Genomic DNA, 26,930 nt, shown 5'->3' with positions numbered 1-26,930 from the left:
TCCACTCCCAATTACCCTCGCAAGGCCGTTAGTGTCGTAGGAATCATGATCTTCCTATACTCTGTTATATTCACACTGGTGCTGCTCTCTGAGTTTGACACCCGCTCGGTCGTCTTAGCTGTACCGACAGGCAAGCTGGATGAGGGTAGGACAGAGCAGGAGAGCCTGCTTTCGATACTAGGCGAAGACACGATGAGCGACAACGCTCCGGCTGCCCCGAGGTTCAGACGGGAGCCCGTCCTGGACAACGGACTGGGCGACGAAGAGGACAACACAAAGATCATCATCCTTTCAGTAAGTATCTTCCTTCATCCATGTCCATCCTCATACCAATCTTTCTCTTAACTCTCATCTTCATCAGTAGCAGCATCAATACAATGTTATCCATATGCCAACATTTTACAGTCGCTCAAACTTGAGCCATCATCAAACAAAGATGAAAGGGATAGCTGTTTATCTTTATTAGATTCACACAGTGGCAACATGTACGATAATGTCTCCGCTCCATCAAAGGTTTGGCAGGCATGTGGAGTGATTCAGTGTGTCTAGCATCTGTATGTCATGCAAGTCATGGACATCTCTGTAGTAATGGAACAGGAGGAGAGCGATAAGGAGAGAGCGATGAGGACAGGAGTTATAAAGCCACACAGATTAGACGTCTGGATAACTGGGGCCCCTCTCATACTGGTTTCATATGGCCTGGCTCAGGACCAGACTCCAGAAAGCCAGGGTTTGAGACCCAGAAGATCTGTGCCGCTTCTTAAAAATGTCCATCTGGCAAATGGCATGCATCAATCCCAAATGAATGGAAAAGAAAAACACCATCTCAATTAATTTTGACATTGGATTCTATTGCCCTTTCATGTGTATTGTTGTATCTTTGTTGTATCATGCAAGCTAGATAACCTTCGGCTTTGGTTCACCAGACCGGATTGTGCAATAGAATCATCAGTGGACAGAGTATACCAATGTAGAGGCTGGCTGATCCACTCTAATGGAAGCCTGCCAGACAGTGACCTAGCCTTCTGTCCCACAGGACATTGGACTGAAAGGGCACACCAGACGTGGCATGAACACAGCTTTCTCCCGAGCCCTTCCTGTCCTCCCCGACCGAGGCACAGATCACTCTCCTGCTGAATATAGCCTGAAAGTAGAGCGCAGGGAGGCCGACCTTGAGAGTAAGTATCGACCAGCGACTTCCTTTTATTTTTCCTTCTATGGTTCCTGTATCCGTTCAATCGCGCGCATTAGAAAGCTCCAGATCACCGTCATTCAGCATGTCAAATGAGTGACGATACTGGCATTAAAAACATAAATGAGAGTGTTGATACTTTTCACCATGATGTTCCTTTCATTATTTAGAACAAGAGTTTTATCAGCTGGAGTTGTGACATTTCAGACATATAAAAGCAACAAATTGAAGACTATAGAAGGTTATGACAGCATTATTAAAAACAGTTAATACTTTAAAATAACTGCAATTCTACCAACTTTATTCCCTGCAGTGCTGCGATGCATGATAGGACGAGTGTACCGACCCTGTTGGCAAGCATAAGAGTGTGGTGGATGCTACACTGCTGCCCTGCCGTCTGTCAATCTCCTGCAAAACTAATATGCTTTCCTTATCTGTTCCATGGTTTTAAAACAAACATGTGTAAAATGAAATAACTATTAAAATGATTTTGAAAAACAATCGTACGCTTCAATTCTGGGTCACACATTTGGAAAGTCACCATCGTACAGGTAAAGAAAATAAACAGTATGGAATTTATTATAGTAGTAGTGAAGATGCATGAAAGAGGAGAAGTGTCTGGTGGTGGACCTTGTCTTAGAGGGAGATAAACTGCAGGCCAATCCTTCACAGATCGGCTATCAAACAGATCTGCTTAGGTTTCAACCACTCTCAGACTTTCCACATTGCCTCAACAGCTCTTCTGCATCATTGCATTACACTCTCCCAGACACACCACAGCTGGTGATCTTTCTTTCAAAATGATGTCTGTCAATCGTTGGAAAGCACAGAGGCAAAAAAAATAAAAGCCTCTGAAATCAGGCCAAGCGCCACTGCGGGAAAACAAGTGCAATTGATTTCGGAACATTCAGCTTCAAAGAAGACAGACTATTGATTAAATAAAGCGACATTACTAGTAGTGCCTTCTATTTCATCACGACAATGAGTACTTTACAATCTGAAGAAGCTGGTGAGCTTGCCCTGTCCTGCAATCAGTTTCTTCTTACTGGGGGCTTTATCCCTGCCATTCTTCCCAGTCAATCTGGTGGGGAGTTTCTTCAGAGGGGGCTGGTTCTCTGGCTCACAGTGTTCGCTACAATCCACCAGCTTCCGTTTACAGGCCTTGCTGCTTCCTTCTGTCTGGATGCTGGTCTTCCGACCGCCCCCACCTACTCTGCTGCTCGGGGCATCATTTCCACTCCTGGGCCCCAGCGCTGCGGCAACCCCCCGGGTCGTGCCTCCTCGCTGGGCCTCTTTCCTCCCAGCCTCTGGGTAAACCTCCACTGGAGAGAGGAAACAGTAATAGAGCTTAACAATTGGGGTTGACATTTTTTTTTGACATAACAAGAGAGGAAGGAAAGAGGGGGGGGGGGAATCTGATGAAATTGCTGACGTTAGCCTGCAGTTTAACAGCCAGAGTGTTTATTCTAGCGAGCTGAAAGTGAACATTTGTCATGTAAACCGATGGAGCGGACCCTGGATTCCCACAGAAAGAGTGGGGGGGTTAGGTTTTTACTACAGATGTGGGGGCGGCCAGGTTTTATAAAATGGGGAATCATTTAAAGGTTGATCGTAAGTACCAGTCCCAAGGCTGGGACTGGGCAGGGTTCGAGGCCTGGGCTGGGAAGGTGGATCTGGGCATCAAGCCGAGTCGATGGCGTCAGAGGGAATAGAAGCCAATCCCTGAAGGGGGGGGGTGTTGTGTGCATGTAGCTACGCTGCACTATATGTGAGAAAGTCTGTTACAAGTCTCTGCTGAGAAAGGGGGAATGAAGTCACAACTACACAGTTTTACCTCTTCCCAGCTCCTTGACAGCAGAGGTGGAGTCCACAGTAGTGAGGGTCCGCTTAGGAGCCGGGTGTACACAGGTGGGGACCTGGATGGTGCTGGGGAAGTCCAGCACGCGGTTGAGGGGCAGCTCCCAGTCGTCCTGGTACGTGCAGGCAAACTGAGATCGGATGGTTCGCTCTCTGGCCTTAAAGAAAATAAAATAATAAGGATCAGGTGCACTAGATTAGGGTTGAAGTGAAGATACAAGATGTAGCTCTCCAGGAATGGGCTTGTTTATCGAAACAGTTTTGTTGCAAGTTCTGGAAGAAAATTGTGACGTAATGAGGTTTAATCAGCCAAGCCTCCGTTAGACAATGAACCTGAACCTAGTAGCCTGTTTATTTTTACTGATCTGAGAACAGCCAAGAAAAGTAGTGAGTGATCTCCAGGGCCCACAACCCCAGTAGCCCTTGGGGTATACTATGACTGAAGCTAGCGCTACTCAGGTGTTTTTAAAGCTAGCTAGCTTTAGTTAACTTCACATTCTCAGGCTTTATCCATACTACGACAGTGTATATTGCTTGTCCGCCTGCCGCTAACTCTAGCAGGCTTGTAACTGCACATGCATGTCGCACAAGGCTAGTCAAACACGTCGAGACAATGCCAAAGCCTTAATCCATGGGCGAGTCAGTGCCACTTTAATTTGTGCCGAAATCAAAATGAAAGTGAAGTCATTGCAAATTCCACAGGCGATGGTGTGAAATAGGCTTGAAGTGCAGTGTTTACTTTAATATATTTTTGCTATCTTGTGTGCTTATCAATGCACAAGCAACTCCCACACTCCTATTGATAAAATAATAGTGTTACGTCACACACAAGTTTTACTCTGAGTGAAGTTTCAAATGCATCGTCATTACTAAAGTGTAATTTAAGACTAATTAGGGTTAAGTGCCTTGCCTCAAAAGGTGCAACAGCTTTTTCACCAAGTTGGCTCAGGGAGTCAAACCAGCGACTAAGAGGGAATTGGATTTAAATTGGTCCTCAACTTGTGGCTTGGACACTTCATTCAAGGATAAATGGAGTTTGCCTGCCTGGTATCAGGTTAGTTCTGAAATATTCATTACCGTAGAAATGTAGCTGGCTTAAAAGGTGAGCGAGCATTTTTGTGGAACTGGTCAGTGGCGACCTGTCATTCAGGGTAGGGCCGCAGCAGTTTAGCTAGTGCTTTCTGTGGTGGGGCAGGCAGCGGAAACTACAGAGCATAGGGATTGTTAATGTCAAATCACATTTTATTTGTCCCATAATGCGAGAGCAGCAAAACGCTTGTGATTCTAGTTCCGACCATGCAGTAATACCTAACAACTACCTTACACACACACGAAAAGGAATGAATAAGAATATGTACATAAAAAAAAAATATATATATATATATATATATATATATATATATATATGGATGAGCGATGGCCGAATGGCATAGGCAAGATGCAGTAGATGGTATAGAGTACAATATATACATATGAGATGAGTAATGTAGGGTATGTAAACATTATACACTGCTCCAAAAAATAAAGGGAACACTAAAATAACATCCTAGATCTGACTGAAATAATCTTATTAAATACTTTTTTCTTTACATAGTTGAATGTGCTGACAACAAAATCAAAAATAATCAATGGAAATCCAATTTATCAACCCATGGAGGTCTGAATTTGGAGTCACACTCAAAATTAAAGTGGAAAATCACACTACAGGCTGATCCAACTTTGATGTAATGTCCTTAAAACAAGTCAAAATGAGGCTCAGTAGTGTGTGTGGCCTCCACGTGCCTGTATGACCTCCCTACAACGCCTGGGCATGCTCCTGATGAGATGGCGGATGGTCTCCTGAGGGATCTCCTCCCAGACCTGGACTAAAGCATCCGCCAACTTCTGGACAGTCTGTGGTGCAAAGTGGCGTTGGTGGATGGAGCGAGACGATGTCCCAGATGTGCTCAATTGGATTCAGGTCTGGGGAACGGGCAGGCCAGTCCATAGCATCAATGCCTTCCTCTTGCAGGAACTGCTGACACACTCCAGCCACATGAGGTCTAGCATTAGGAGGAACCCAGGGCCAACCGCACCAGCATATGGTCTCACAAGGGGTCTGAGGATCTCATCTCGGTACCTAATGGCAGTCAGGCTACCTCTGGCGAGCACATGGAGGGCTGTGCGGCCCCCCAAAGAAATGCCACCCCACACCATGACTGACCCACTGCCAAACCGGTCATGCTGGAGGATGTTGCAGGCAGCAAAACGTTCTCCACGGCGTCTCCAGACTCTGTCACGTCTGTCACATGTGCTCAGTGTGAACCTGCTTCATCTGTGAAGAGCACAGGGCACCAGTGACGAATTTGCCAATCTTGGTGTTCTCTGGCAAATGCCAAACGCCCTGCACGGTGTTGGGCTGTAAGCACAACCCCCACCTGTGGACGTCGGGCCCTCATGGAGTCTGTTTCTGACCGTTTGAGCAGACACATGCACATTTGTGGCCTGCTGGAGGTCATTTTGCAGGGCTCTGGCAGTGCTCCTCCTGCTCCTCCTTACACAAAGGCGGAGGTAGCGGTCCTGCTGCTGGGTTGTTGCCCTCCTACGGCCTCCTCCACGTCTCCTGATGTACTGGCCTGTCTCCTGGTAGCGCCTCCATGCTCTGGACACTACGCTGACAGACACAGCAAACCTTGCCACAGCTCGCATTGATGTGCCATCCTGGACGAGCTGCACTACCTGAGCCACTTGTGTGGGTTGTAGACTCCGTCTCATGCTACCACTAGAGTGAAAGCACCGCCAGCATTCAAAAGTGACCAAAACATCAGCCAGGAAGCATAGGAACTGAGAAGTGGTCTGTGGTCCCCACCTGCAGAACCACGCCTTTATTGGGGGTGTCTTGCTAATTGCCTATAATTTCCACCTGTTGTCTATTCCATTTGCACAACAACATGTGACATTTATTGTCAATCAGTGTTGCTTCCTAAGTGGACAGTTTGATTTCACAGAAGTGTGATTGACTTGGAGTTCCATTGTGTTGTTTAAGTGTTCCCTTTATTTTTTTGAGCAGTGTATGACCTGTCCCAGACCTGCTGGAACCCTGACCTATTCACCGGACGTGCTACCTGTCCCAGACCTGCTGTTTTCAACTCTCTAGAGACAGCAGGAGCGGTAGAGATACTCTCAAAGACCGGCTATGAAAAAGCCAACTGACACTTACTCTTGTGTTACTGACTTGTTGCACCCTCGACAACTACTATGATTATTATTTGACAATGCTGGTCATTTATGAACATCTAGGCCATGTACTGTTATAATCTCCACCCGGCACAGCCAGAAGAGGACTGGCCACCCCTCATAGCCTGGTTCCTCTCTAGGTTTTGGCCTTTCTAGGGAGTTTTTCCTAGCCACCGTGCTTCTACACCTGCATTGCTTGCCGTTTGGGGTTTTAGGCTGGGTTTCTGTACAGCACTTTGAGATATCAGCTGATGTAAGAAGGGCTATATAAATACATTTGATTTGTATAAAGTGGCATTGTTTAAAGTGGCTAGTAATACATTACATCCAATTTTTCATTATTAAAGTGGCTAGAGATTTGAGTCAGTATGTTGTCAGCAGCCACTCAATGTTAGTGATGGCTGTTTAACAGTGATGGCTTTGAGACTGAAAAACAGCTTTTGTCTCTCGATCCCAGCTTTAATGTACCTGTACCTACCTCGCCTTCTGGATGATAGCGGGGTGAACAGGCAGTGGCTCGGGTGGTTGTTGTCCTTGATTTTTTTTGCCGTTCCTGTGACATCAGGTGCTGTAGGTGTCCTGGAGGGAAGGTAGTTCACCCCAGGTGATGCGTTGTGCAGACCTCACTACCCTCTGGAGAGCCTTACGGTTGTGGGCAGAGCAGTTGCCATACCAGGCGGTGATACAGCCTGACAGGATGCTCTCGATTGTGCATCTGTAAAAAAGTTTGAGTGTTTGGTGACAAGCCAAATTGCTTCAGCCTGTTGAGGTTGAAGAGGCACTGTTGCGCCTTCACCACGCTGTCTGTGCGGGTGGACTATTTCAGTTTGTCCGTGATGTGTACGCCGAGGAACTTAACTCTCCACCCTCTCCACTACGGTCCCGTCGATGTGGATTGGGCGGGTGCTCCCTCTGCCGTTTCCTAAAATCCACAATCTCCTTTGTTTTGTTGACGTTGGGTGTGAGGTTATTTTCCTGACACCACACTCCGAGGGCCCTCACCTCTTCTGCCCTATAGGCCGTCTCGTTGTTGGTAATCAAGCCTACCACTGTAGGGTCGTCTGTAAACTTGATGATTGAGTTGGAGGCGTGCATGGCCACGCAGTCATGGGTGAACAGGGAGTATAGGAGAGGGCTGAGAACGCACCCTTACGGGGCCCCAGTGTTGAGGATCAGCGGGGTGGAGATGTTGTTTCCTACCCTCACCATCTGGGGGCGGCCCGTCAGGAAGTCCAGGACCCAGTTGCACAGGGCGGGGTCGAGACCCAGGGTCTCGAGCTTAATGACGAGTTGAGGGTACTATGGTGTGAAATGCTGAGCTGTAGTCGATGAACAGCATTCTTACATAGGTATTCCTCTTGTCCAGATGGGTTAGGGCAGTGTGCAGTGTGATTGTGTCGTCTATGGACCTATTGGGGCGGTAAGCAAATTGAAGTGGGTCTAGGGTGGAGGTGACATGGTCCTTGACAAGTCTCTCAAAGCACTTCTTGATGACTGAAGTGAGTGCTACGGGGCGATGGTAACTGAGCTAAATGACTTTCGCTTTCTTGGGAACAGGAACAATGATGGCCCTCTTGAAGCATGTGGGAACAGCAGACTGGGGTAAGGATTGAATGAATATGTCCATAAACACACCAGCCAGCTGGTCTGCGCATGCTCTGATGACGCGGCTAGGGATGCCGTCTGGGCCGGCAGCCTTGCGAGGGTTCACATGTTTAAATGTTTTACTCACAGAGAGCCAATGTTCTCTAGTTGCGCCGTGATAGGATCAGTGTTCTGTCACTCATGGGGACACTATGCCACCGCAAAATCTACAAGGAGAGCTCGAAAATTCAAGCACCTTGGCCACAGATAAAATGACAACTACCGTAGCTTTGATTGGACTGATCATGTCATCGTCATACTTTCAAAAGCTTAGCTAGCAAGCAGTCATCATGAATCAAGTCGACAATCTACTGGCAAATCGTTTTCAATTCTTGTCATAAGATAACGTATCAGTGCTCATCGGCCATACAGTGCATTCAGACCCCTTTCCCTTTTCCACATTGTTAAGTTACAGCCTTAATTGAAAAAAATATTTAACCATTTCAGAATAACTCAATCTACACAATACCCCATAATGACAAAGCAAATACAGGTTGAAATGTTTGCAAATTTAGAAAAAATAAAACGTATAATTCAGACCCTTCGCTAGGAGACTCGACATTGAGCTCAAGTGCATCCTGTTTCCATAGATCACCTGTGGTAAATTCAATTGATTGGTCATGATTTGGAGACACACACCCCTATTTAAGGTACCACAGTTGACAGGGCACGTCAGAGCAAAAACCAAGCCATGAGGTTGAAGGAACTGTCCATACAGCTCAGAGACAGCATTGTGTCAAGGCACAGATGTCGGGAAGGGTATCGAAACATTGAAGGTCCAAGAACAGTGGCCTCCATCATTCTGAAAATGGAAGACGTTTGCAACCACCAAACTGAGCAATCAGGGGAGAAAGGCCTTGGTCAGGGAGGTGACCAAGAACCTGGTCTCACTGACAGAGATCCAGAGTTCCTCTGTGGTGATGGGAGAACCTTCCAGAAGGACAACAATCTCTGCAGCACTCCAATCAGGCCTTTATGGTACAGTGGCCAGACAGAAGCCAAGCAGTAAAAAAAAAAGACAAAAGAAAAAAAAAAGGCACATGACAGCACACTTAGAGTTTGCCAAAAGGCACCTAAAGACTCAGACCACAAGATTCTCTGGTCTGATGAAACCAAGATAGAACTCTTTGGCCTGAATTCCAAGCGTCACGTCTGGAGGAAACCTGTCACAATCCATACGGTGAAGCATGGCGGTGATGGCATCATGCTGTAGGGATGTTTTTCAGCGGCAGGGACTGGTAGACTAGTCAGGATTGAGGGAAGGATGAACAGAGAAATGTACAGAAGTGGCTTCATGACAAGTCTCTGAATGTCCTTGAGTGGCCCAGCCAGAGGCCTGACTTGAACCCGATCGAACATCTTTGGAGACCTGAAATTAGCTGTGCAGCGATGCTCACCCTCCAACCTGACAGTTTGAGAGAATCTGCAGAGAAGAATGGGATAAACTCCCAAAATTCAGATGTGCCAATCTTGTAGCATCATACCCAAGAAGACTCGAGGCTGTAATCACTGCAAAAGGTGCATCAAAGTACTTAGAGGGTGTGAATACTTATGTGAAAATGTGATATTTCCGTTGATATATACAATGCGCCAAAATGTTGAAAACGTTTTACTTTGTCATTATGGGATATTCTGTTTAAATTGAGGGGGGAACAATATAATCCATTTTAGAATAAGGCTGTAACGTAACAAAATGTGGAAAAAGCCAAGGGGTCTGAATACTTACCAAAGTAATGTTCACAGTGCATTTGGAAAGGGAAGACCCCCATGAAATTGACAAAAATGAATGGCAACTTACTGGCATTGGGCAAACCAGATACACAATCGCAAATACCACTCAAATGGATGGCAGTTCATCAAAACCATATGGCAAGCGGAACATGGCAAATGCCTAGTGTCATAGCCCAAAAATGGTGTACGTGCTCCACCGTAGATTTTCATATGGCAAATGGTCAAACGCAAGACCCAAAGGGTGAAATTTAGGAAAAAATATATTTTTGTTAATTATACATATGTAATAACCGTATAAACATACATTTGTCTTATTTTATTGTGTTTGTCTATTTGCAATATATGATCAGTGAACTTGGCCAAATGGCATAAGAAATGTCCAATTGAGGTGTGTGTGTGTATATATATATATATATATATATTAAGCCCTGAATCAACCTTGAAGGTATATTTGATCAGAGGAAGTAAGAATTTCTCATTGATGTTGATTTTAGCCTGTCAATTTGGTGATGGATAATCCCTCATTAAATACATTGGAAATGGACAAACCTAAACTGTCCATTTGCAAGGTCTTACAATGGGCATTTACCATCACGAATTGGACATGGTCTAATATACTGAGCAGTGATAGTGGTTCCTCTCCATCGCTCGTTGGTGCAATGAGAGAAGTGGGACTGTCGGTTTTACATACATACATACATACATACATACATACATACCACACATACCACACATACCACACATACCACACATACCACACATACCACACATACCACACATACCACACCTTTGTCTAAAATGACCAGGTGAACCTCGAGCACCCCCCTGAAGCCATACTAAAATATACGCTCCTGGTAACCCGTTCAGATTACCAGGTGCACGGCTGTCCATTTGAAAATGTCTTACAATGGGCATTTACCATGCTCTAATATACTGCAGAAATGCCCAATTGACTGGCCCGTTGAACTCAGGATGGCCAGGCAGCGATAGTGGTTCCTCTCCATCGCTCGTTGGTGTTGATTTCAGCCAGTCCATTTGGCAATGGTTCATCACCGTTTAAACTTATAGCACACGGACAAAAGTCAGCCATCAAGTCAGTATCCATTAGTCAATAAGATATCATTCTGACACCAAACCCACGTTGTCTAACATGTTTAGAAGACAACTATCACATATTTCAGAGCAGGCCCAAAATTCACAGCGCCTTCTGTTTAAACAATAATAATAACATAAAACATGTAGTTAAGTTCTAGCTGCAGGTCCAGTTCTGACATGTGTAGGCCTAGCTGAGGTGACTCCAGATTAAACTCGATAGGTCATTCGGAGCCCGAGCAGCGACAGTGTTGAGAATTCACTTTCTCCAGGAGTTGCTACGGGGTCCCAGAAAGACCTGTCCGACAGAAACTTTAGGGTCCGTCTATGGGCCGAGGCGGTTTCAATGCACCTAGTCTTGCGATTCCCGGGACTTTTCTAAATGTCGTCATTTTCGCGATGTTCAAAATTAATTGAAGTCATTGCAAATGGACGAGGCCGTTTCTCAGCCTGAGAACCTTCTAGAGCCACATAACTCACCGTGCGCTATCAACTTAAGCTCTAGAAAATATAAAGTTTCAGAGTTCTAGGTCTGACGGTTCGAACACAGGTAACTATTGCAGGCTGTGTGTGTCCGTAAGCCTCACACTGTCACTCAACATTGACTGTGTTCAGAAGAAGAAAATACACAAAATCAGAGCTTCAAAACCTGCCTTAACACGCCACAAGTAACTTTTTTGGAAAAAATAAAAATGTCTTTAACCGTCACCAAAAGGTCATTGAATTATTTATCTTAAAGTACAATAGATAAATGGCTGGTTCTTTTTTTCCCCCATACACCGTAGGTTTATGTACTTTGATGTGAAGCGGTCAAATTAGTGCTGTATTACTGTTTTTGACCTTTAAATCCCAGAAAATGGGCCTCAAAGCTTTGAGGCCTCTGCGCCATCTTGTTTCTGGGCTAAAAGCCCAAAATAAAAAAAGAAACCAAATGTCCGAGAGAATTTATTTGATGACTTCCCGGAAGATCTGGCCCTGGGGCACGACCATAGGCCGTCAGCCTATTTAAATAAAACACTCACGGACATCTAGCAAGGGACTGTACATTTGCAATACGGAGATCCTCAACCACACAGGTAATGCCATCGGCATCCCTTACGCAGGAAATAGTAAATTCAACAATAAGTGGTTTGGAAAAATAAATAAATCGATAAATCAATGGCTAACTGCAAGTGCTGAAAAGCAATCACTAGCCTGCTATTTAATGGAGAGGGGGTGTGGTCCAAGTCTCTTTTCCAAGTTTAAAAGGATAAACATGCACCTGCAACATCATGGGCAAGAAGAGGTTTAATACATTGGCCATGCTGTCAATCCAGCATGACTTCTGCTGTGTTCAAAACAACTAGAAACTCAGAAATCTGAGACTTCAGTGAGTTCAAGACAAATGGGAACTTGGGGGGAGAGAACAACAAGCTCAGACTTGGAAAATACATTTTGAACGGTCATGGTGTACAGGGCGAATACTGTAAGAATTGCCCATGTTCTGAATTCTGTCGCTGTACATTTTTTAAAAAGTGCTGAAATAGACCAGTCTTAACTCGCTCGTTAATGTCTTAATCGAAATTATGGATTGCCTCATCCGCTCATCATTCTCTTATGCCATAGTTTGTACATTCAATTGTCAGTAGAAACCACATTTGTTTAAGCAAGTCAGCCATATGAGCTATTTTTTTTAAAGGCAGTAAATGAGGCTGATAAACTGTTTCACTGCCAGACAAGGCTTGACTGAAAGCCAGGTGTAGCAGTGATAAATATTAACTCAAATGGTGCTGAAAAGAAAGCTCTGCTGTAGGGAAAGTTATGTAGGCCCTAACAGTTTGTGGGCAGTGTTTGTCATAGTTACAGTGCAATTGATGCATCGTTAAGTGTTGTGTAGTGGCTTTGCTAGCATGCATTAAAAACAATTGGGGTAGTTTTCACCCCCAAGATATACATGCTAAAATTGCCAATGGAACTGGCTATCCCGAGTTGAAAAAAAAGTTACCACGTTAACATCTCAAACCACGTACAGGGTTCAGGGACCGGTTTCTCAAAAGCATCTTAATGAATTTGGCCTTGATAGAACCGTCGTAGGGGCAGTGTTAAATCTCCCTCGTTAACGTTGCACTTGAAAAGGCCGCACTTGAAAACAGCCGTAATTTAATGCCTGCCTCACACTCAGAACAGCTAAATGCATCATGCTTTTTGCCCTCCTGCATCACTTTTTATACAGATCCACCGCTAAACAAAGAATCACATGGTTTATCCGTCTGACCACCGATAAAATAAATAAAGTTGTCTTTGCAATTGACAAACCCCGTATAAAAATATGCTACAAATGAAAATCAGATAATTTAAATATAAATGTCATTTCAAATCAAACTACACTTGCCACATGCGCCGAATACAACAAGTATAGACTTTACCGTGAAATGCTTACTTTACAAGCCCTTAATCAGTGCAGATCAAGAAAAATAATACCTACCAAGTAGGCTAAAATAAAAAGTAATACAATAAGAATAACGAGGCTATATACAGGGGTCACCGGAACCGAGTCAGTGTGCGGGGGTACAGGCTAGTTGAGGTAATCTGTAAACATAGGTGGAGGCGAAGTGACTACGCATAGGTAACAGACAGCAAGTAGCAGCAGTGTACAAGAGGGGGAGGAAATCAATGTCAATTGTCTTGTGGCGATTTTTATTAATTGTTCAGTCTAATGGCATGGGGGTAGAAGCTGTTGAGGAGCCTTTTGGTCCTAGACTTGGTGCTCCGGTACAGCTTGCCGTGAGGTAGCAGAGAAAAGTCTATAACTTGGGTGACTGGAGTCTGACAATTTTATGGGCTTTCCTCTGACACAGCCCATTATATACAGTTGAAGTCTACATACACTTAGGTTGGAGTCATTGAAACTCTTTTTTCAATCACTCAACAAATTTCTTGTTAACAAAGTATAGTTTTGGCCAGTCAATTAGGACATCTACTTTGTGCATGACAAGTAATTTTTCCAACAATTGTTTACAGATTATTTCACGATCACAATTCCAGTGGGTCAGAAGTTCACATACACTAAATTGACTGTGCCTTTAAACAGCTTGGAAAATTCCAGAAAATGATGTCATGGCTTTAGAAGCTTCTGATTAGAGGTCGACCGATTATGATTTTTCAACGCCGATACCGATTATTGGAGGACCAAAAAAAGCCGATACTGATTAAATCTGATGATTTTTTTATATTTGTAATAATGACAATTACAACAATATCGAATGAACACTTATTTTAACTTAATACATCAATAAAAACAATTTAGTCTCAAATAATGAAACATGTTGAATTTGGTTTAAATAATGCAAAAACAAAGTGTTGGAGAAGAAAATGTGCAATATGTGCCATGTAAAAAAGCTAACGTTTAAGTTCCCTGCTCAGAACATATGAAAGCTGGTGATTCCTTTTAACATGAGTCTTCAAAATTCCCAGGTAAGAAGTAGGTTGTAGTTATTATAGGACTATTTCTCTATACCATTTGTATTTCATATACCTTTGACTATTGTATGCTCTTATAGGCACTATAGTATTGCCAGCCTAATCCCGGGAGTTGATAGGCTTGAAGTCATAAACAGCGCAATGCTTGAAGCACAACAAAAAGCTGCTGGCAAATGCAGGAAAGTGCTGTTTGAATGAATGCTTACGATCCTGCTGCTGCCTACCACCGCTCAGTCAGACTGCTCTATCAAAGACTTAATTATAACAACACAGAAATAAAAGCCTTAGGTCATTAATATGGTCAAATCCGGAAACTATCATGTCGAAAAACAAAACATTTATTCTTTCAGTAAAACACAGAACCGTTCCGTATTTTATCTAATGGGTGGCATCCCTAAGTCTAAATATTGCACAACCTGTTATGTACAGTTCTGGCAAATTAATTACGGTCTTTGTTAGGAAGAAATGGGTCACACAGTTCGCAACGAGCCAGGCAACCCAAACTGTTGCATATACCCCGACTCCTCTTGCGTTCTGTGCAAGCAAAGTGACACAATTTCCCTAGTTAAAAGAAATCCATGTTACCAGGCAATATTAAGTAAATATTCAGGTTTAAAGATAAGCTTGTGTATTGATTTTAAGGCATTGATGTTTAGGTACACATTGGTGCAACGACAGTGCTTTTTTCACAAATGCGCTTGTTAAATCGTCACCCGTTTGGCAAAGTAGGCTGTGACTCGATGATAAATTAACAGGCACCGCATCGATTATACGCAACGCAGGACAAGCTATATAATTACTAGTTTGTTGAGATTGTACTTTTTTTAAAATAAGTTTAATGCTAGCTAGCAACTTACCTTGGCTCCTTGCTGCACTCGCATAACAGGTAGTCAGCCTGCCACGCAGTCTCCTCGGCGAGTACAATGTAATCGGCCATAATCTGTGTCCAAAAAAGCCGATTACCGATTCAAGTTTTCATAACGTCGGCCATTCCGATTAATCGGTCGACCTCTACATCAGATAATTTATGTAAATTAGCCTGAGTCAATTGGATGCATTTCAAAAACGCAGTGCTTCTTTGCTTGAAAAAAAATCTAAAGAAAATCAGCCAAGACCTCAGACAAAAATATAAAGGTACCAAGTTCATCTGTACAAATAATAGTATGCAATAAACACCATGGGACCACGCAGCCGTCCCACCGTTCAGGGAGGAGACGCGTTCTGTCTCCTAGAGATGAACGTAGTTTGGTGCGAAAAGTGCAAATCAATCCCAGAACAGAAAAGGACCTTGTGAAGATGCTGGTGGAAACAGGTACAAAAGTATCTATATCCACAGTAAAACGAGTCCTATATCAACATAACCTGAAAGGCCGCTCAGCAAGGAAGAAGCCACCGCTCCAAAACCGCCATAAGAATGCCAGACAACGGTTTGCAACTGCACATGGGGACAAAGATAGTACTTTCTGGAGAAATGTCCTCTGGTCTGATGAAACAAAAATAGAACTGTTTGGCCATAATGACCGTCGTTGTGTTTGGAGGAAAAAGGGGGACGCTTGCAAGCCAAAGAACACCATCCCAACCGTAAAGCACGGGGGTGGCAGCATCATGTTGTGGGGGTGCTTTGCTGCAGGAGGGACTGGTGCACTTCACAAAAGAGATGGCTTCATGAGGAAGGACAATTATGTGGATATATTGAAGCAACATCAAGACATCAGTCAGGAAGTTAAAGCTTGGTCGCAAATGGGTCTTCTAAATGGACAATGACCCCAAGCATACTTCCAAAGTTGTGGCAAAATGGCTTAAGGACAACAAAGTCAAGGTATTGTATTATTCTGACATATCACATTCTTAAAATAAAGTGGTGAAACTAACTCACCTAAGAAAGGGAATTTTTACTAGGATTAAATGTCAGGAATTGTGAAAAACTGGAGTTTAAATGCATTTGGCTAAGGTGTATGTAAACTTCTGACTTCAACTGTAGGTCCTGGATGGCAGGAAGCTTGGCCACAGTGATGTACTGGGCCGTACGCACTACCCTCTGTAGTGCCTTACAGTCAGACGCCATACCAGGTGGAGATGCAACCTGTCAGGATGCTCTCGATGGTGCAGCTGTAGAACCTTTTGAGGAAATGGGGACCCATGCAAAATCTTTTCAGTCTCTTGGGGAAAAGGTTTTGTTGTGCCCTCTTCACAACTGTCTTGGTATGTTTGGATCATGATAGTTCGTTGGTGATGTGGACACCAAGGAACTTCAACTCTCGACCCGCTCCATTACAGCCCTGTCGATGTTAATGGGGGCCTGTTCGGCTCACCTTTTCCTGTTGTCCACGATCAGCTCCTTTGTCTTGCTCACATTGAGGGAGAGGTAGTGGTCCTGGCACCACATTGCCAGTTCTCTGACCTCCCTAGTCTCATCGTTGTCAGTGATCAGGCCTACCACTGTTGTGTCTTCAGCAAACTTGTTGTTGGAGTAGTGTTTGGCCATGCAGTCGTGGGTGAACAGGGAATACAGGTGGGGACTAAGTACACACCCCTGAGGGGCCCCAGTGTTAAGGGTCAGCATGGCAGACGTATTGTTGCCTACTCTTACCACCTGGGGGCGGCCCGTCAGGAAGTCCAGGATCCAGTTACAGAGGGAGGTGTTTAGTCCCAGAGTCCTTAGCGATGAGCTTCGTGGGCACTATGGTGTTGAATGCTGAGCTGTGGTCAATGAACAGCATTCTCACATTGATGTTCCTTTTGTCCAGGTGAGAAAGGGCAGTGCGGAGTGCGATTGAGATTGCAGCATCTGTGGATCTGTTGGGGCAGTATGCAAATTGGAGTGGGTCTAGTGTCCGGGAGGATGCTGTTGATGTGAGGCATGACCAGCCTTTCAAAGCAATTCATGGTTACCGACGTGAGTGCCATGGGGCGGTAATCATTTAGGCAGGTTACCGTTGCTTCCTTGGACACAGGGACTATGGTGGTCTGCTTGAAACATGTTGGAATTACAGACTCGGGCAGATAGAAGTTGAAAATGTCAGTGAAGCCACTTGACAGTTGGTCTGCGCATGCTTTGAGTACACATCCTGGTAATCAGTCCTGGTAACTAGTGGCTTTTTGAATGTTGACCTGTTTAAAGGTTTTGTTCACGTCGGCTACCGAGAGCATTATCACACTGTCATCCAGAACAGCTTGTGCTCTCGTGTATGCTTCATTGTTGCTTGCCTCAAAGTGAGCATAAAAAGGCATTTAGCTCATCTGGTAGGCTCGCACCACTGGGCAGATCGCGTCTGGGTTTCCCTTTGTAGTCCGTAATAGTTTAAGACCTGCCACATCCAACGGGCGTCAGAGCTGGTGTAGTAGGATTCAATCTTAAATCCTGTATTGGCGCTTTGCTTGTTTGATGGTTCGTCTGAGGGCATAGTGGGATTTCTTATAAGTGTCCGGATTAGTCTCCCGCTCCTTGAAAGTGGCAGCTCGAGGCGGATGTTGCCTGTAATCCATTGATTCTAATTGGGATATGTACGTACAGTCACTGTGGGGACGACGTCGATGCACTTATTGATGAAGCCGATGACTTAGGTGGTGTATTCCTCATTGCCATTGGATGAATCCCGGAACATATTCCAGTCTGTCTAGCAAAACAGTCCTGTAGTGTAGCATCCGTGTCATCTGACCACTTACGACTTGAGCGAGTCACTGGTACATCCTGCTTAAGTTTTTGCTTGTAAGCAGGAGGATAGAATTATGGACAGATTTGCCAAATGGAAGGCGGGGAGAGCTTTGTATGCATCTCTGTGTGTGGAGTAAAGGTGGTCTAGGATTCTTTTCCCCTGGTTGCACATGTGACACGCTGGTAAAAATGTGTTCAAAGTGATTTAAGTTTGCCTGCATTAAAGTCCCCGGCCACTAGGAGCACCGCTTCTGGGTGAGCATTTTCTTCTTTGCTTATGGCCTTATTGAGTTGGTTGAGAGCGGTCTTAGTGCCAGCTTCGCTTTGAGCTGGTAATTAGACGGCTACGAATAATATAGATGACAACTCTTGGTAGATATGATGCAGTTGACCGCATCATAAGGTACTCTACCTCAGGAAAACAATACCTTGAGACTTCTTTAATCTTAGACATCACGCACAAGCTGTTATTGACAAAGACACACACCCAACCCTCATTTTACCAGAGGTAGCGTCTGTTCTGCCGGTGAATGGAAAATCCCGCCAGCTCTATATTGTCCGTTTCTTCTTCAGCCGCATCTCGGTGAAACAGAACTGCAACATCTTAATGTCCCGTTGATAGGATAATCTTAATATTAGGTCATCAATTTTATTTTCTAACGATCGCACGTTGCAAGAATGGAAGGCATTGGAAGTTTGCTCGCCTCTGTATTTTCAGAAGGATCCCCGATCTGCATCCCCGATCTGCATCCCCATTTCCAGCGTCTTTTCACACAAAAGGCGTGGATCTGGGCCTGTTCCAGTGAAAGCAGGATGTCGGACTCGTTTAAGGAAAAAGTTGTCTGCGGCGAGAAATCGCTTTTCTGATGTCCAGAAGTTATTTTCAGTCATAAGAGACGTTAGCAGTAACATTATGTGCACAATAAGCGTAAAAAATAGATATTTTTTAAATTACACAATTGGTTGGGAGAATGTAAGACATCAGCCATGGTCTTCGGCACCATCTTGTCAAGGAATACTTTCAATCAATTGAGTTATACGTTTAGCCTATAAGTAGAATCTAAAATTTCAACACATTTCATGATGTGTAGCCTTCTGTATGATACGCGCAATGTGGCTAATCATTTTTTAATCGGGTAGGCATTATAATTAACCGCGTCAATATTTGCAGCAGTGGGTGGTAATATGTCGGAGCTGATCTATTATAATTCTAAAAAGTTAAGGAAAGATTTGAATGAAGAAAGCGGATCCAACAGCAGTGCTCCCTGTCGATCCCATCAGTCTCGACACGCGCTCCAACGATGCATTTAGCGACTGCTCTGCATGGTGTTTTGGGAAACGCATGTTACATATTTAGCCGTTGTAGGAAAGACGCATTGTTAAAGACATTCGTAAGCCTAAATTCCATCGCTATCGGGAAACCTGGCCGATCCACTCCTTTATCCTCTGATCTAGGCCTGCTGGGGATTATCACGACTCAAGGATTTCTCCCTCCAGGCCAGCAGCAGAGGCGCAGTAGGGAAGGAGGAATCCAGTGGAGAAAAAAAGAACGGTGTGCAAAGCTGGGTGGGACTGTAAAGCAAAGGGGGGAAAAAAATAAATAAAATCAAAGCCCTGAGAGAAGGCTAGTCAAAGAACTTCTCAAAAGAGCAGCTAAAACAACATTGAACTCTCAGATCACAAGGCATGAAATGTACACGTACCCTCGTTGCATGCTAATAAAAACGCCTCACTAACGGCAGAAATATTGACGGACGGGGAGAACATAACATAACGCAGGCAGGGAGGTAGAAGACTACCATGACATCCTCCTGACATGCAGTCCACACTTAATCCAATTATAGCAGGTGGAAACAGCAGCATCTTGTTCCATTACAGGAGAGGATGACATTAGGGGGGGGGGGGGGGCACCACTTCAGAGGCTGTCCTAAGACAACCTCTATAGACTGGTCGGCCTGGCCAGGCAAGGTAAGGTAAGCCCATCCTGATGAGACCTCAAGGAACAGCAGGTGCAAGCAATTGCTCTGTTCTCGGGTTTGTTTTTGAATGCACGCACACAAGCCCAATAGCCCACCTGCAAGATCAGGATATTAGGTGAGAAGTTGGCAGACGCATTGTGTTCTTATGGCAGCTCCTCTTATGATGAGCCAGCTTGGATTTCATGGGGAAGAGGAATACGTCAAAGCATTGAAAGGCATCTTGTTACAGAGATCAAATTATCACAGGCATCAATGGGTCATACTATTCATCCCAATTATGCAATTCAATACATCATTAAGCGCACTTAATTTGCTGAGTTAACAGTTTTGCCGTGTTTATTCTGTCTGAAACAGACAAAAGCATGGGAAAAAAGAACCACAATGCAAAAACTAAATGTGACTATCTGCACGTGGGCCAGTTGACTGACGTCAGCGTATGATGAAACTATTGGACAGGGGTCCGGGTTGATCGACATTCAGCAGACAACAGGAAACAACCATTCAAGTTTCCCTTACTAGTCGAGTTAAGCGACTGATATGACATCTTTAAAGTGAAGTGGATGCAGAAAGCTTCCGCCCGCCGAGTTCAGGAAGCGGTGAGCAGCCCAGGGACCATTACAGCGCACTCCCAGGAAGACGGCCAGAATGTGGGGAGCTAAAGTGACATCTGCTAGCGCAATCAAAAAAGGAGCCCATTTCCACAAAATGTGTATAGTACACGTTTGAAAGGGGTTCAAGCAGTCTATTTCATGTAGAGACTGAGAACAACCCAGCCCCTTTAAAATCTGAAACTAATTGTTTTAGATGAGTAAGCAGTTTCTACATCCAGGTTTTATTTGCTATTTAACTAGGTGCTTTTGACGAACGGTATACTTGTTACTGACAAGCACAGCATGTTAGCACCAGGTCTCAATTCTACAAGCGCATTGTGAAAACAGCAAACATGTACACTGAGGCAAGTTGGTAAGCCCACAGCCTTCCAGGCTGCAAACACCACACTTCTGACTGAGAATCCGTCCACATCCGCTGGTTATATCAATCCGTTTACATCCTGATAATTAGGGCCGATGCCAGTATCACGATACTCGTTAGCAAGGAAAAAAATAAAAGAAACAAAAATGAAGCGGATTTCACTTCAGGAAAAAGTGCCCTAATGATGGAAACAAACATTGTCATCCAGAGTCACATTTATTTATTTCCCAAGCTATAGGAGACAACCTGTATCCTTTAAAAACCTGTATTTTTAAAGGAACAAAGAGTTCTGCTTTGGTTTTCATTTTTGCCATGGAAAAATATTGTGATACTGGTATTGTCCTGGGCCTACTGATAATGAAAAGAGAATACATCTAGGGATGCTATACAATGACCACGGTAAACATGCAAACCCTCAGGGAGATTGACAAAAACAGAAGAATAGAGCATCTTTTGACCAGCTACTTATCAAACCCAGAGGGTGGAGCCCTGTTGAGAAGCATAACAAAACGTGTCACTGGGAGGTTTGAATGCCCCGATTGTAGAGGAGTAGTTTTATACCCCAGACTCACTCAGAGCAACACACTGGATTAACGCTGGGAGCAAAAACACAGCTGTACAAATGTGAACGTGTAGAAGCCAGTTATAAGACGAGGGGCGTCAACTGAGCAAATAAATAATACAATACCGGGGAGAAATTACAGGACATAGACATTATTTTTCAATGTTTGGACATCTGATTCGATGTTTCGTATTCGGGTCTCCTGGTGCTACTTGGAGGGTGGGAGGTGGGCGAGCTGTGTGTGTGTGTGTGTACCTTGGGTTTGAGTTGATCTTGTCGCTCCTGGACACGGTGTTGCAGGGGTTTTGGAGAGGAGCCAGTGGGAACCTCAGGGGATCTGAGGACACAGAAGCAATCAGACTGAAACCAGCTGTTTATGAGTTAGGGGTTAGAGAGGCTGTGAAAACCTATTCATTATTAGCCTATTAAGTTTTGATTAGTGCGTGTGCGCGCGTGAGATGAGGCTTACCGGAACAGTGTGAGCATGCAGGTCCCCTCCTCCCCACTGAGGACAGCCTGATCCGCAGAGAGTAAGACTGCCTTGTTCCTGCAGGGCGGTGCCAAAGCATCTTCATCCAGCAATGCTATCAGGACCTTCACAGTCTCCCGACCTCCATAAGCAGTGGCGTGGTTAATAGCATGGTATCTAGGCTGAAGGGGATATACACAAAACACTATAGTGTTAAGATGGCATTGATGTGGATCAAACAAAACAAAGGCACTGACATGGACATGTAGGCTGAGAGCGGTTGGATCCGTTGGCCCAGAAAGGCATCATACCCTGGCTGGGCTGATCCCTGTCCCACTAGCCGACTGCAGTCTGTGGGACAGGTGGATCTGAGCGATCCGCTCTTTGAGGTCCTTGGCGGTCTCGTCAGCTGCAGCGTACACAACGTCTCCACTGGCCCGCCCCTTCAACAGAGCCGCCCTGATACTGGTCACCAGACAAACGCCAGCAATACTGAGAAAAACAAGTGTACATGAAATATAATAAATTCTTGCAATTATCTAATCCATTAGGCAGACAAGTCAAGCAGCCTTCTACTTATAGGCCATGAGGAAAAAGATGGATGAAGACGCTCCCTTTGTCTAAGTGTTTACTCATCGCTGACCATGAAGTGACTGCAACATTATCGGGGTGCGTGAAAAGAGCAGCAAGTGTCAAGACTGTGGCAAGGTGGGGTGGAGAAGGAGCAGGCTAGAATCCCTGACCCAGCTATTATGAGAGGGGAGTGAGCCTCTGGAACAAAATCATCTGGGATACCAGATGTTAGCTGAACAAGAGGCCCTGAACCCTTCAGAGAAGGTGTTTGTGTGTGGAAATACAGTACTCCACTGAGGGTGTGAAGGGGGAAGTAGGGGTGCAGGCTGTTGAAAGAGCCATTCTGGCATCAGATCAGTCCAGTGTCCCATCAGAGAGGCACCACAGCAGAGCAGGGAGAAAATCCTCAATCATAAACACCCAGAAGGCCCCTGCTATGAGGGAACTGGGACAATACATCCAATATTATGGACTATCGCTATATATCGGAGTGCCAAGATGTCAATCATCTAGCACTGTAGTTGCTACTGGAATTCAGGGGAAATGAGGCCTTGTGATACAGCAGGACTTCTCCCATTGCTTTAGATCAAAGTTCAGTCCACACATTTTCATCGAATGACCAAACAATCTCTTAACCACATTTGTGGCACTGCCAAACGCTTGAACAAAATCTGAATCAATCTGCAATTATACAAAGGCCACGAGAGTGATCAAGGAAATAAAGTTTGATGATAATACTAATCAAACCAAGGAAGGAACATTATCTTTTGACTTTTAGTCAATTTTACTTTGATGTAGCCGAGATAACATGTGAATTACTAAAACATGTTTATCATGACAACCTGGGGCTGAAGTCATTAGGGGGAAATCAGATCTGTACACAGCAATGGGCAGGTGGGATTTGATGACAAGGGTAAACAGAGATGGAGTCTGCCAGGCCAGGGTGGTATTCATTAGGCACCAAACAGAAGAACAGACAAACCAGGAAGAACTACAGTACATGGACCTATCCATGAAGGGTTGGTTTTTACCTTTACGATGTGCACTAATGAATGCAACCCAGCTGGTTAAGTACCTTGGGTCAGGGTTGTCTCCCAATATCTCCTCCAGGTTGTCTGTGAAACGGACAAAGTCTGACAGGCCTTTAACATGTTTCCTCAGGGGGTCAGACTCAGCGGGGGCATAGCCCTTTCCTCCCAGCTGGACCGCTCGCACAAATGATGTCACAGCCTGCAATATATAGATGATTAACATTACGAGACCATATGATTGTCATGTCGTCAACATTCATTGCTGAAACCCATAGGTCAGTGTAATGATAGGAAACAGACATGGAAAGAGTAGAGGCCAATTTGTCAATCTTACCAAGAAGAGTGACATGTTCTTGCTCCGTGCTTCACGCTTCAGGTCAGTAAAAGCTATACGGCCGAGCGATCTGCTAGGGGTGTCAAGGGTGTGCGCTAGGGCCATGTCGTTCTTGGAGTTGACCAGCTGATCCAGATAGGAGCAGAAGACCCTCCTCACCACCTTTCCTACCTATTGGAGATTTACGAGCCTTTAAAACCGCCAGCTGATGCCACAAACTACACACGGTCCAATTTAAAGTCAGAACACCATCTTCAACCCAAACCAACATTTCATAAACCTCGTTACCCCCAGGCAGTATTACAGTAGCAACCCATATTCTACCCACTCATAAATCAGACAGTTGACAGGGCAGCAGCCTGGAGAGAGCAGTGCATGTCCTAGCCCACAATGTCTGTAGCATTTTAAAAACAGCTGTCTGGTAATTTAATTCACATTTTGCTCTTAAATCTGAGAAATATGATTTAAAGTTCCTGTTAATAAGAGTGAGACCGATTCCAGTGCCTGAAAAAGACTGGAAAAGCTAAGGGAGAATGAAAGGCTTGCCAGGCTTACTGGGAAAACGAGAGGGAACAGTGAAACGAAGTACCTTGGTTGCACAACGATATGAGCCAACGTAACATTTCATATTCTGGCCAAACCGCCTTCTCTTATGTGAGTGGAGAGAATGGAGAGTCCGTTTGCTTACACTATGCTGACCTGTATAATGCTGATATGTTCATACATGCTTATGACATATGTTTACCTGTGTGCTGCATGGCTTTGACTTGCTTGATGGAGTCGAGGGGACCTGGGACAGGGAATCCCTCACCTCATAGGTCTCCATGTTACTGGACAGAAACTGAAACAGCTGGACCTTGGCAACATGAACACAGATTTAGCAGTTAGTCTAACTGGCCTTTGAGACTATATCAAACAGTTGACTAAAACTTCCAATCATGGGCCATCATCCTAGTTTCAAGCAGGCCTAATACTCACTGAGCTCAGAGGCTCCTCAGGGTCCAGATCAACCCTTAGCTGTTTGTACATAGAGTGGATATCGATCAGGTCCATAGTGTTGGTGCGCTTCAGAAAGGAGTCGTATTCTTTCCTGATGATGTCATAGTTCTCTGGTCGGGAAGAGTCATTGTCAAGGGGCAGGTGAAGTTTGTCTAACAGTAAGTGTTTCCAGGCCATCAGGACGTCGCTCAGGGCAACACTGAACTCTCCACTCTCCTGTCAGAAGAGAGCAAAAGCAGATGGATTAAAGCCATGACTGCTGCCTGTGATGGGAATCAGAATGCATAGTTCATGGAGAATTATCCTCCCATACAGTCTGGTGGGACCAAGGGTGGGACAAATGATGTGATTATTTCTTTATAGGGTCAGGAGTCTTCTGACCATGTGATCAGGAGAAACTAGGCCCAAATGGCTATAATAGGGGTGCAGATAAACTCATTGCCTTAGTGACAACACGTTTTGGAGTTAGGCCATTAAATGTTAAGGCTTTGATCGCAGTATCGATGTCTGTTAGGACCACAGTCAATGGCGTACCACGCAGGCTTGGGGGGGCCTCACCCCAAAATAATTAGGAATTTAAATACCAGAATGGACATTGAGCTTCTGATGGGATAAAGGTCAGCCATTGTGGTCAGGGAGTTGGTCAACCATGGTTTACCAGTGCTGTGATAAGACGGCGTAAAATAATGAATGGGAAAAATGTCTGCACTGTAGGTTTGTTAGCTAGCCAGCTTTAGATTAATGATTCCATAATTTTTTGTTCATATTAACTGCCACTATTACATTCAAACAATGCAGTCAATCCACAGCTATACACTAGCTGAAATCAGTAGATGCTAGGACTTAGACAAGTTGTAAACACAACAAGTACTGATATTGTAGCATATAAATGGCCCTCCCCCAATACAATATGAACACATTATAAGCCATGTCAAAAATGCTAAGAACTACAGGAAATCAGCTGTAAAGCTGTAAAACTGTCTCAGCCTCATGGCTGAATGTGTAGAATAGCAGGAAATTAGTTTTAAAATGACAAATTCACAGCCTCATTGCAGAATGGCATGGGTAGCTATAAAACCACCTTTTTCCCTTTGCCCCATGGCACAAATTGTAGAATTCCCAGTAAGTTAACAGATCCGCTCACAAAAAAACTATTTTGGGGAGGTTGGGGGCTTTCTCAGTCTTGCAGGGGCCCTATGAAACTGCTGTAGGCCACTTGTCACAGCGAGGGATTCATAGCTTATAAAATGTTACCAGTTGTACCTGTTTATTGACCTCTGCAATGGCCAGCTGTAGAACCATCAACATTCCATCTGCCCCGTGGATGGTAGTCCTCTCTGACTCAAGAACCCGGTGGCATTCTCGCCTGAAGGTTCTCACTATTGTCTTCAGACTGTCCTCTAAAGTCGCCATTGTCCCTGTGAAGGTGACAAACAAGACTGTTTAGTTACATGTACTGAAACCTTCAAAAAGGCAATGTAACTAATACAAAGTGCCGTAAAACGGCCTATAACAATGTATTAGTTAAACTGATTAACGTTAATTAAAGTTGATATAGACATCTACAACAATACAGATGTAGGTTGCTGGTAGCTAGTGAAAACAATAAAACACCATTAAACACACTTACCTAAACAAATGTTACAGCCTCAAACACCACCTTTTCCGATAGATCTCGAATATTTTAGGGACGTGGTAAGCGTATCGCCAAAATACATTCACCACCCACGTAGCCAACGCACAAGCAGCTGATGCTTTAACATTTTTTAAATCCTGCTAGTAACCACTCTGACCAATCAGACTCTGTGTCATCATTTAACCACGCCTATGTTGTTTCAACCGCTGTCTGTGGTTCTTTATCACAGAACCCAATATTGTTTTTAGCATATCTGACTATGTTTCGTGTGAGAACGTTTATTCATTATTATTTTTATAAAGTGTTTTTAATATAGCAATAAGTTGTAACGTGTCAAAGCGCTGCACCATTGCGTTTTTAATCTCAGCGTGGTCCCCCTAGAATTTAAGAATAAAATGGCATGGTACGTTCCAACACGGACATCAACTGGGGAACAGTTTTGTGGCAGAAGTTGTCGCTAAAATGCTGAAATGCACGCATAGGTATGGTTATGAGTTAGCTATCTATGCTAGTTTTAAAAAAGCCGCTT

General features: G+C 44.4%; 2 protein-coding genes across 2 annotated transcripts; one reads left to right on the top strand and one right to left on the bottom strand.

Moving 5' to 3' along the window:
* Positions 1–1,689, top strand: pmch (pro-melanin-concentrating hormone). The gene is made up of 3 exons (XM_029741969.1): positions 1–294; positions 1,037–1,178; positions 1,506–1,689. The coding sequence occupies exons 1-3, from the start codon at positions 46–48 to the stop codon at positions 1,553–1,555; spliced, it is 441 nt and encodes a 146-aa protein (XP_029597829.1). The 5' UTR covers positions 1–45; the 3' UTR covers positions 1,556–1,689.
* Positions 1,329–26,635, bottom strand: parpbp (PARP1 binding protein). Its single transcript, XM_029741966.1, has 11 exons — positions 26,396–26,635; positions 26,029–26,183; positions 24,745–24,981; positions 24,512–24,622; positions 23,767–23,937; positions 23,477–23,631; positions 22,140–22,320; positions 21,829–22,010; positions 21,615–21,696; positions 3,027–3,207; positions 1,329–2,514 (listed from the first exon to the last, which is right to left on the bottom strand). The coding sequence occupies exons 2-11, from the start codon at positions 26,176–26,178 to the stop codon at positions 2,183–2,185; spliced, it is 1,782 nt and encodes a 593-aa protein (XP_029597826.1). The 5' UTR covers positions 26,179–26,183; positions 26,396–26,635; the 3' UTR covers positions 1,329–2,182.
* Between the last annotated feature and the right edge of the window lie 295 nt (positions 26,636–26,930).

Source organism: Salmo trutta, chromosome 40 (genome assembly GCF_901001165.1).
Source record: "Salmo trutta chromosome 40, fSalTru1.1, whole genome shotgun sequence".
In the NCBI taxonomy this organism is placed as follows: domain Eukaryota; kingdom Metazoa; phylum Chordata; class Actinopteri; order Salmoniformes; family Salmonidae; genus Salmo; species Salmo trutta.
The sequence above is the reverse complement of the archived record's forward strand: the minus strand, read 5'-3'. Positions and strand labels throughout refer to the sequence as shown.

Coding starts and splice junctions, on each gene's coding strand:
- pmch (XM_029741969.1), top strand. CDS start 46: ATGATCTTCCTATACTCTGTTATATTCACACTGGTGCTGCTCTCTGAG. Junction 295..1,036: donor CAAAGATCATCATCCTTTCA/GTAAGTATCTTC, acceptor TCTGTCCCACAG/GACATTGGACTGAAAGGGCA. Junction 1,179..1,505: donor CAGGGAGGCCGACCTTGAGA/GTAAGTATCGAC, acceptor TATTCCCTGCAG/TGCTGCGATGCATGATAGGA.
- parpbp (XM_029741966.1), bottom strand. CDS start 26,178: ATGGCGACTTTAGAGGACAGTCTGAAGACAATAGTGAGAACCTTCAGG. Junction 24,982..26,028: donor TTGCAGAGGTCAATAAACAG/GTACAACTGGTA, acceptor CTCTTCTGACAG/GAGAGTGGAGAGTTCAGTGT. Junction 21,697..21,828: donor TGCATGCTCACACTGTTCCG/GTAAGCCTCATC, acceptor CTGTGTCCTCAG/ATCCCCTGAGGTTCCCACTG.